Genomic DNA, 11,797 nt, shown 5'->3' with positions numbered 1-11,797 from the left:
GCCGAAGGGAAGAACCCGATACTGGTACGCTTTGCCCCCGAAAGCGAACCTCAGGAACTTCCTGTGAGAGGGAATGATGGACACATGGAAATAGGCGTCTTTGAGGTCTATCGTGACAAACCAGTCCTCGGACCTGATTTGGGACACGATCTGCTTGACCGTCAACATCTTGAACTTCAGCGGTCTGACTGAGAGGTTCAAGAGACGCAAGTCCAGTATGGGCCTGAGCCCTCCATCCCTCTTCGGAACAATGAAGTACCGGCTGTAGAAGCCGGTGTGCACTTCGTGAAGTGGAACCAACTCTATGGCTTCCTTTTTCAGCAAAGTGTTGACTTCCTGTTCCAGGACCAGAGCCTGCTCGGGGCGGACCGTAGTCACGCAGACCCCGTTGAACCGCGGGGGCGGCCCATCGAACTGGATGGAATAGCCAGCCTCTACCGTGCGCAGGACCCAGAGAGACACGTTCGGCAGCCGTTGCCAGGCCGCCAAACGATCTACTAAGGGAATCAGTCTCTCGAGACTGACCTCTGGTGTTAGAGAAGCGGCCAGACCGCTGTCTTGCTGGAGCGTACCGGCAGGGGACGCGTAGTCTGGCGGCTGGGGCGAGTCTCTCAGGCCCGCTGAGATCACAGGTGGTAGAACCTGAGGATAGTACTCGCTGGGACCTGCTGTGCCCTGGAACTGCAGGGTTGGCAGACAGATCCCCGGAGGGCACCGAGGGGAGACGGTCACCGTGAGCTGCGGTGTGAGTCGCTCCACCCCAGTAGGGGTCACCCTCCGAAGTCCTGGGACTTGCCCATCAGGACTTCCTTGCCGCGGACCTCTTGGCCGCCAAGACATCCCTCAGGTCTGTCTTGGGTTTTGAGGCCCCCGGCGCGGAGCGCCGCTGCCCTCGGCTCCGCCTCGGGGGAGCACGAGAGGCGACGCTCTCCTTCTGCGCAGCCCTGTGCGAGGAACTAGTATACGGAGGAGGCTGCTCCCGCCCAGCAGCCTCCAGAGTTAGAGAGCGGCGGGGGAGGAACCGCCGAAACGCCTCCGCTTGCCTACGGGCCTCCTGAAACCTGTCGACGACGGTACCCACGGCGTCGCCGAACAGGCCAGAAGGCTGAAGCGGGGCGTCCAGGAGGCAGACCCTGTCCTTCTCCTTAATGTCGGACAGGGTCAGCCACAAATGCCTCTCCGTTGCCACCATAGCTGCCATGGAGCGGCCGATAGCACGGGCCGACTCCTTGGTGGCGCGGAGAGCCAAATCGGCGGTTCTCCTGAGCTCTGAGATATCCTCAGCTCTGACATCCCCCAGCTCATCTAAATCCTTCAGCAGTTCGGCCTGGTACGCCTGCAACACCGCCATCGTGTGCAGACACGCACCAGCCTGTCCTGCTGCCGCATACCCCTTGCCCACCAGGGATGATGTGGTGCGCAGAGGCCTGGTGGGCAGGGTAGGAGCCTTCAAGGACGATGCTGTGGAAGGAGACAGATAGCCCGCCAGCGTCTGCTCAATCCGGGGCATCGCCCTATATCCACGCCCGTCCAATTCCCGTACATTACCGTAGTAATCTGACGCGGGAATGAAAGGGAGGGATGTATATGGTTTCACCCACGATCTCGACACCTCGGTGTGGAGATCGGGGAAAAACGGAAGGCTCCTGCGAGGAGGTGGCGGCCGCGAGCGCAGGAAACGCTCGTCCAGCAGGCTGGACCGCGGCACAGTTGTTCTCTCGGGGGGCCAACTGATGTCAAGCTTGGCCACTGCCCGAGTTGCCACCTCCAAAAGCTCCTCGTATTGGGGCGAGAGAGGCGGCGTAACCTCTTCAACGCTCGTCACATCAATCTCCTCGGAGGAAGATAGACGAAGCGCTGAGTCCTCATCTCGGGGGGAAGTAACCGCTTCCCCGAGAGACGGGACACCAGATCTGGCGGATACGGGAGGAGATAGAGACATGCCCGTCTCACTCCCGCCAGCCAGATCAGCCTGCGAGCCCCACGAGTGTAGCAGCCGCTCTGCCTCGGCAGCAGCGGGGCCAGCACCGCGTGGGAGGCTCGCGAAGGCTCCCTTCTCGAAGAGAGCCTTCCGGGTGCGGAGTGTGCGCAGCGGGAGCCGCTCACAGTGCAGGCAACCAGCTCCCTCGAGAGCTGATGCCGCATGCTCCGCACCCAAACAGACCACGCACAGGCTGTGTGTGTCTCCACTCGTGATGTAACGAGGGCAGGGACTGACACACAACCTGAAACGCGATCTGGGATCGCCCCTAGTCTTTGCCTTAGCTTTAGGCATTTTTCCCTGGCTTTCCAAGACAGACAACACCAAATAAGACTCACAAGACAAAGAATCAGACTGACAATACACAGAGCGCTTGCTGAATGACAGAAAGCTGATGCCGGCTCCGCCGCACGTGCTTATATAACTTCCTGGTCGTGACGTCACCCCGCCCGTGACGCCTCGCCCATCCATTAGACTGTTGTATAAAATATTCAGAGCGCCGGTTACGCTGATAGCGTTCCCATAGCGTCTTCGGACGTAGCTCGAAGTTCCTGGAAGGGAACTTAACAGCCAGTGCATTCTTTTGTGACTTGACAATGGCCACAAAACTTATATGCGTGGGGTGTCTATATGAGGCTGTGTCTATACGAATGAGCATAACTGAAACAATCTCAAATCAGAAACAAACCAAATTTGCTACATTTGCAATGCAAGCGGTGCCATATCTACATCAAAGAAATGCAAAAATTTGCCACCTACACAACTGCGTGTACAGTATTTACAGCATCTGTTTTTTTTTGTTTGTTTTATTTAATTTAATTTATTTATTTTCCAGAATGTTTGCTGTTTTGGTTTTCCACACATGCTTCAAACCAAATAATTGCAGCTTGTCGCTGTGTTAATGTTTCTGGATGTGTAGATTAGATGACATTACAGTTCAAAAAGAATATTCTTACATTTTGTAAGAATACAAAAAAACATCTTACATTTTACAATTTTCCATTTTAAAAGAAAACACATTTTCTAAATAATACACTGTAAAACAGGTCATATTATGAACAGTGAAATGTTGTAATAGTAACTTTGTTTTAAAATAAAATATGTTCCGTATGCAATGCAATTCATTTATATTTTTACTGCTTAAATTAAACTAATGATAATGAATAATGAATTAAATTTAAATAGTTTAAAATATATTCTTTTTTTTATCAAGCTGAAACCATGAGTCACTGTTACACATGCACTGAAACACTTTAAAGCTGAGTTAAAAGTCTCACATTTTACAGAGTTTCAGGCTTTTACATTATATGTCACACTTCATAAAATCCTATTTACAAGGCTTGTAAGTTCACTACACCCTCATTAACTAATGAAGCCACTTGTGGTGTCGGAAAGCCCCAAAATGGTATAGAAATCATACCTGAGGGTGAACAGAGAGACAGGATGCTTATGAGAAGGACGGCTTGAACACAGAGGCTGTGGAGTGACATGCTGTTGTTCTATCCGCTGTGGCTGCACTGAGTGCTGGGAAAGTATTTGGTCAGGGGTGAGATGAATGACGAGGCGCCATCCTGGGCCAACAAGCAAACATTCCTACAGGTGACCTAGCGCTTGTGGAGGAATGTGTACAGGAGGCCAACAGAAATCCCGCTATACACATACCACAGTGTGCGTGATGTTTGATGTATGCTTGGGTTACTGAGGTTTGGTTGCTTGTACGGTTAGTTCATGGTCTCATGGTTTTAGTTAAACCCAACTTTATGATCAAAAAGGATTTTCATCATAAAGTTAGTCTATCAACATCTTCTTGCTGTAAGGACGATTATCATAAGCAGTAAACAACATTATTTATTAATCTCAGGAATATTCAGCAATCAGTGGCTGGTTTCTAAACGGACATTGCCCAGTCACAGCAAACAGACTGTTGAATATTTACTTTATGCTGCAAGTTTAGTAATCCTATTTTATGCTCATTTTTCTTTCCTGTTTTTCTAAAGGGTATATTTGAAGGCAGAAGCAGCGGAACAATTTGGGAGGGAGAGAGATGTTTTTCCAGATGTAATAAACATCTTTCTTTTTCTTTCTAACTCAATTTCCTGCCACAGCTTTGAAGTGCATGCATGCTGTAGGACATCAGCTAAGGTTTATGGCTATTTCACAGGAACCCAAACATACAGTAACTGTAAGGCAGTAGCCATATGATTGTATATTTATGCATGTGAATCTACAATACAGAACATTTTTTCCCCCACAGTTTTCATGTCATCTGTTGTACAGTTGTGGTCAGAATTATTGAAACCCTTGGTAAATATGATCAAAGAAGACTGTGAAAATTAACCTGCTTTGTTAATCCTTTTGATCTTTTATTTAAAAAATTCACAAAAAGCTAACCTTTCATTGGATAATAAGAATTTAAAATGGGGGGAAATATCATTATGAAATAAATGTTTTTCTCAAACACACGTTGGATACAATTATTGCACCCCTAGAAATTCTTAAGAGTAAAATATCTCTGAAGTATACTCCCATTCATATTCACAATTTTGAGCACTCTAGGGTGATTATGAACATGAAATTATCCAGCCATGGCTTCCTGTTTCACAGAAATATAAATAGGAGGGAAAACAAAGCCCAAATTCCCTTAATCATCCATCACAATGAGAAAAAACTAAGAATATATTTCTGATGTGCATCAAAAGATAATTGAGCTTCACAAATTAGTGAAGTGGCTTTAAGAAAAGAGCTAGAGCAGTGAAAATCCCCATTTCCACCATCAGGGCAATAATTAAGAATTTCCAATCAACAGAAAATGTAATGAAACTGCCTGGAAGAGGACGTGTGTCTATATCGTCCTAATGCACGGTGAGAAGGAGCGTTTGAGTGGCTAAAGACTCTTCAAGGATCACAGCTGGAGAATTGCAGAAAATAGTTGAGTCTCGGGGTCAGAAAACCTTAAAAAAAAATTGTCAAACAGCCCCTACATCACCACATGTTGTTTGGGAGGATTTCAAGAAAAATTCTCCTCACTCATCCAAAAACAATCTCCAGCATATTCAGTTATCAGACAGGACTGGCACTTCAAATGGGACTGGCTTCTATGGTCAGATGAAACTAAAAAATGAGCTTTTTAGCAGCAAACACTCAAGATGGGTTTGGTGAACACAGGGATAAAAAGTACCCCATGTGTACAATGAAATATACTGCTGTATTTGTGATGTTGTGGGCCTATATTTCTGCTGGAGGTCCTGGACATCTTGTTCAGACACATGGCATCATGGATTCTATCAAATACCAACAGATAAAAAATCAATAAGTGACTGATTCTGTTACAAATCTTATAATGGGCCATGTTTGGATCTTCCAACCGTACAATAATCCAAACACAAACCTCAAAAACAACACAAAAATGGGTCACTGAGCACACAACCAAGCTTCTGCTGGCCATTCCAGTCCTCTGACCTGAACTCTGTAGAAAATGAGTGAGGTGAACTGAAGAGAAGAAGCACCGTCATGGAGCTGTGAATCTAAAGGCTCTGGAGTGATTCTGGATGAAGGAATGGTCTCTGATCTCTTGTCAGGTGTTCTCTAACCTCATCAGGCATTATAGGAGAAGATTTAGAGCTGTTAAACTGACAAATGGAGGTTTCAAAAAGTATTGAATAAAAAGGTGTCGTTAATTGTGACCAATGTGTATCAGAGAAAAACATTTATTTCATAATGATATTTCCCCCCATTTTAAATTCTTATTATCCAATGAAAGGTTAGCTTTTTGTGAATTTTTTAAATAAAAGATCAAAAGGATTAACAAAGCAGGTTAATTTTCTTCTTTGATCATATTTACCAAGGGTTTCAATAATTCTGACCACAACTGTATATGAAACCAGAGTTCTCGTGTCACACAATGCACCAGATGTTAGTAATTTAATAAAGTTAGTGGAACTGAGTAGATTTCCATTCTTTATCAAATTATGAAGTCTAAGCAAGTTAATGAATCATATTTTTCTGATCTTGCTTCTTGTAAAATATATGAATGAGAGTTAAAAGCTCTATCCTTTACTTTGAAGCATCACTTTTTACAATTTTCAATAATGTTTATAAGCATTAATATCTGCATATACTACTACATGCATTTTTAACATTTCAACTTGTATGAATTGACATGATTTAATGAACAAAAGTACATTTGCAAATTATCAATGCATAAATTAACATTAACTTAATATATATATATATATATATATATATATATATATATATAGAGAGAGAGAGAGAGAGAGAGAGAGAGAAACATTAGCCTAGATTAATATATTCTTAAAAAAAAGAAATAAATGTTGTTCATGGTCCCTAATGCATTAAGGAATAGCTCACCCAAAATACGGTAGTTTCAGGATGTACATAAGTTTGATTCTTCATCAGAAAGATTTGGATAATTTTAGCATTGCATTACTTGTTCATCAATGGATCTTCTGCAGTGAATGGGTGCCGTCAGAATGAAAATCCAGACAGGTGATAAATACATCACAATAAAGCACAAGTAATCCACACAGCTCCAGACCATCAATTGCCGTCTTTTCAAGTGAAAGTTGCATGTTTATATGAAACAAATCCATAATTAAGTTATGTTAACTTTACACCTTCGCTTCTAGCCAAAATAGCAGCTAATAATCTATAATAACACTTCCTCCAGTGAAAAAGTCCACCACCTGTTGTCCTCTCACATCAAAGTCCACAGATATATGGATGGATTTGTTTATTACAAACACACAGCTTTTCACTTCACAAGATGTTAACTGATAGATTGTAAATTGATACTTTTTCAGCCTTTTTTAAACTATTGTAAATGGATTGAACCTTATTGTAAAATGTTACCAACAAAACAAAATAATATCCAAACAAACCAAATAAAGTTAAAATGAAAAAGAGAAACACTGAAACATTTGATTTTATGATATGTGATATAACTCACAGACCTCGGCCTAAACTCCTCACTCTGTGATTGGATTCAAGACTTCCTCACCGGCAGACCTCAAGTGGTTAGGTTGGCCAGTTCACCTCAAACTCCATCACCCTGAACGTAGGAGCCCCACAGGGCTGTGTCCTGAGTCCCCTGCTCTACTCTCTCTACACGCATGACTGCGTGTCCTCTCACAGCTCCACATCTATTGTCAAATTCGCTGATGATACTGTGGTTCTGGGCCTCATCTCCAACAACGATGAGACTGCATACTTGGACGAGGTAGAGAGACTCAAATCATGGTGCCAGGACAACTGTCTCTCTCTGAATGTGAGCAAAACTAAAGAGCTGAGCATGGACTTTAGGAAGAGACAGCAGCAGCCCTACACTCCTCTTATGATCAGTGGGACCCCTGTGGAGAGGGTGAGTAGCTTCAAGTACCTCGGTGTAAACATCTCCGAGAACCTGACTTGGACTACACACATCCAAACACAGGTTAAGAAAGCCAGGCAATGACTGTACCATATGCGACAGCTGAGGAAATTCAGGGTCTCTCCAGCAATCCTTAAAACTTTCTATTCAGGGACCATAGAAAGTGTATTGACTCAGTGCATCTCAGTGTGGTATGGAAACAGCTCCAATCAGGACTGCAAAGCACTACAGAGAGTTGTGCGCTTAGCTGAGCGCATCTCAGGGTCTGCTCTCCCCTCTCTGCAGGACATCTACCTCAAACGCTGCAAAAATAGAGCTGTTAAAATCATCAAGGACTCAAATCACCCTGGTAACCGACTATTCACTTTGCTTCCATCTGGTAAGCGCTTCCGTAGCCTGATGGCAAAAACTGAGAGACTTAGAAGGAGCTTCTTCCCCCAGGCCATCAGGCTCCTAAACTCTAACTCTGTGTCATAACATCACATGACTCCATGTATATACCACTATATCTATATCAATAGCTATTCATAATTTTTCTCTACCTCATATTGCTGCTATTTAAATACCCTGGACAACTTTTTGCACATTCTTTTTGCACATTCCTCTTAGTACTATTTAAGTCAACAACATACTAACCTGCACATTTATATTTATATTTTTTTTCTCTCTTATTTTATTTTATTCCTCTTATTTTTTTCTACTTTTCTTTTTCTTAATATTTGTATTCTATATAATTGCACTGTCCTTGGAGCGGACCTGACCTACATTTCACTGCTGGTTATACCCTGTATAATTGTGTATGTGACAAATAAAAATCTTGAATCTTGTGTTTCTTTATATTGTCTAAAAGCTTACACTTATGATGGTATACTGGAGTGATTTTGTTACAGTCAAACCATGTTGCTGCATGTACTGTACTTGTCCCGAGGGGGATGACCCTCATTCAGAGATCGTCTCTGTGCACCTGGACTGCATTCCCACTGATAACAGCACACCTGCATGCTCAGTTGTGCTGCTCAACAATAGTTATATGGCCTTCTACCATACCTGTGTGTAGCATACATTTATATTGTTATATTTTATTTATTTTGTAGCAAGTACAAATTCAGAATGTGCATTTATTTTAAAGAATATTCAGGAGCAAGTGTATTGTCTATACAAGAGTTTGTGAGCACTTTTACCAGATTTTGGATAAGGGGTTTTATGTAACTTTTAACCAAAATAAATAAAATTAACCTTTCTCAGGGTATCTTGCCCTGGTTCAAATCAAGTTACGCTAAATAATAAAGACTGTTTGTCTCCTTTTCCAAGAGCTGTGCCATAATGAAAGGGGCAAATGGTCTCCACAACACAGACTCCAACTCAGATGGCATTATTCTTCTGGAGCGGGAGGGTCATAACCCAGGCGGCTGGCGGAAGGGAAGTGAGTCCAGAAGGTTCTGGCCAATTCCTCAATCTTGTCATAGCCAGCGTGAGAACGCAGCTCTTCAATCCAGGCGAAAAAGTCTGAAGATGTCAGCGCCCAGTTAGGCACACTCCTTTTTTCCCTTGATTCAGCTGTTAGCCAAGCAGAAAGGCAAAAAAGAGGTCCGAGAACAGATCCTTATACAGAACATCAATGTTCAGTTCTAAATCATACAGTTTAGTATCGGGTACAAGGGGAAAAAATATCTTCCAAATTTCAAACAAACAGAAAAATTATGCAAAAATAACTAGAATTAGAATTCTTAGAATTATCACACATACAAAAATCACTTCTTTTTTTTTGAAAGAAATACCTTTTAGATTTTTAGTTTTGTTTAATACGATTAAATCGATAGACTTTCAGCAACTATGGAATAAAGATTACATAACTGTTCATTTTTAATATAATCCCTCCCCCCAATGATAATATTTTAGGACATTGTAGAACCCCATTGCACTTTACAGGATACAAGTGAAATCACTTCAATTTAAAAGAGAATTTAAAATGCACCTTGGTTTTCCACTGCCTCTGTAAGGAAAATAAATAGAAGAGCATTTAATATATAATTAATTGAAGAAATATATAGATGTAGATGGATAGTGTAACTCTTTTAAGGCTAGAAACCAATAAATGTGAATGAGATGTAATTACTAAGTAATGTGTAAAGCTTGAATAGAATGTGGCACATCTGGTAGGAAAGTGGACTGGAAGTGGGCGTGACTTTCTAAATTACTGCACTGACCTTAATTTAAGACTAATCATTTCATTCATGCATCACTTCTGAAGAAAAATCAATTAAGTCATTTTATTCTGAAAACTGAATATTTAAACTAAATGATAGCTGCATAGATGGTAGTAAGTCATGAACAGTATATATATATATTAGTGCTGTCAAACCATTACTCACGATTAATCACATCCAAAATAAAAGTTTTTGTGTACATAATGTATGTGTGTGTACTGTGTATATTATGCATATATAAATCCACACACATACAGTATATATTTAGAAAAATTTTACATGTATATACATTTATGTATTTATATTTTATATTATATATAAATATATTTAATATATAAATATAACATATTTTTCTTAAATATATACATGCATGTTTGTATTTATATATACATAATAAATATACACAGTACACACACATATATTAAGTAAACAATCATTTGACAGCACTAATATATATATACTGTGTATACAGTGCTCAGAGTGATTCTTAAAGTCTTGATTTCATGCCAAGGATATCACATTATTCATAAGCTTCCATTCATCTGTTATCCTTGTATGTTACAGATTCTGTATTCACAGCGGCTGACTATTAAACTTGCGCACATGCACACATAGATGTGTACGCACGCACACACAGGTTTAAAAAAAAAAAAAAAAAAAAGCAGAGCTGTCTGTTTCTGTAAGCAGTCCCATGTTTGAGAGGAACAGATGAGCTATTGCCTGTTCTCAATATTCTGCCAGTTTTCTTTCAGACGTTTCAGCAGTTTTGACAAAGCCAGAATATTTCAGCTAAAAAGTGCCTCAAATTGGGCTTAGCTGCATGCTTTTTTTTACATTATTTCTGCAATCTTTGCAATTATCTATTATCTAGTTCACAACTGAATGTAACAGCTCTTAAAAGCGAAAACAACATTTCAGAAACACTTTCTATGAAGCCGGTCTATAATGCATTATAAGAGTATTTTAATGCATTATTATGCATGCTTAATTTCTAACAAAAACTCATATTGTATCATCTCATGATAAATTGTAGCAACACTTGTGTCCCACCTCAACAGCAGCAAAAGTTTCAACACAAGCAAAGTAAGTACCAAACAATTCATTATTATTTTTACACACACAGCCTAAATAAAGACACCATAACTTTTTAATATAAAGTGTGACTGAATTATTTTATTGTAATAATCAAAACCATATTGCATTGTTTAAATGCAAAAGGGTTATCAGTAATCTTAAACCAGCTCAAACTTAAATTAATATTAGCCTTATAGAAAACAATCAAATATGAACAACCACAATCACTATGAAGATATATTGAGCAGATCTTAAACAAGGCCAAATTATGAGAAAACATCAAGATATGAGAATTACATTATAATGTCTTAAGAATACCCATAAAATACATTATTAATGCAGGCTTCATAGAAATTATTACCAAAATATCAATGCACACTGGTGAGTAAAATAATAATCCATACACTGTTATTCAAAAGTTTGTGGTCCATAAGAATTTTTAAGAAAATAAATATAAACTTTTTTTATTCAGCAAGAATGCATTAAATATCAAAAGTGACAGTAAAGACTTTTACATTGCTAGAATTCCTGGATCCCTAAACCAAGTATAGGCAGATTTGGATGAATACCTTGGGATGATTGTCCTGCAGGAAAGTCCATTGATCATTATCTTTAGTCTTTGCACCAAAGGCATCACAATTCTTGAGATTCCTGAGATTGCGGACCGCAAGGACACTTTAGCATCGGACCTCAAAGGAGCAGGGGCTCATTTTCTGGTACAACACATTTTAAGCTAAGGAATAAGGCTACCAGCTATGGCTCTAGGAATTTATAATGACTTCTTTAATGAAATCTTCATGTAGCCTTAGACTTTCTAAAGTAATAAAGCTATTTCTTCACTAAAGCTTCTCTATAGCTTTTGTGTTAACTTGTCATATTTGCAACTCAACTTCAGCACATCATTGGCTAATTGTATGTATGTTTAACAGCTAAGGCTAATTCTGTTTTCTAATAAGAGTTTCTAAAGGTTTAATTGTGTTTTAAGACCAGTTTGTTCCCCACCATACAAATAAGTGACAAAAAAAAAAACAGTAATGTTGAATAGAGGTTGAATAATTATGACATAGCGGTATTATTAAAAAAATCTTATAACTCAAAAATATTACATTATATATTGACATTATCACTTTTTCATATGCCAGTAAAGTG

General features: G+C 40.3%; 1 protein-coding gene across 1 annotated transcript; it reads right to left on the bottom strand.

Annotated features, from left to right (window-relative positions):
• Nucleotides 1-8,739: 8,739 nt before the first annotated feature.
• LOC306879223 (otospiralin-like) lies at nt 8,740-11,248 on the bottom strand (the record flags this gene model as incomplete). Its single annotated transcript, XM_079432010.1, has 2 exons — nt 8,740-8,924; nt 11,218-11,248. 2 exons carry the CDS (start codon nt 11,246-11,248, stop codon nt 8,740-8,742), a joined length of 216 nt encoding a protein of 71 aa, XP_079288136.1.
• Nucleotides 11,249-11,797: the final 549 nt, after the last annotated feature.

The sequence above is a fragment of the Barbus barbus genome (genome assembly GCF_936440315.1).
Source record: "Barbus barbus genome assembly, chromosome: 13".
Taxonomy (NCBI): Eukaryota; Metazoa; Chordata; class Actinopteri; order Cypriniformes; family Cyprinidae; genus Barbus; species Barbus barbus.
Note: the sequence above shows the minus strand (reverse complement) of the source record. Positions and strands in the feature narration are given on the sequence as shown.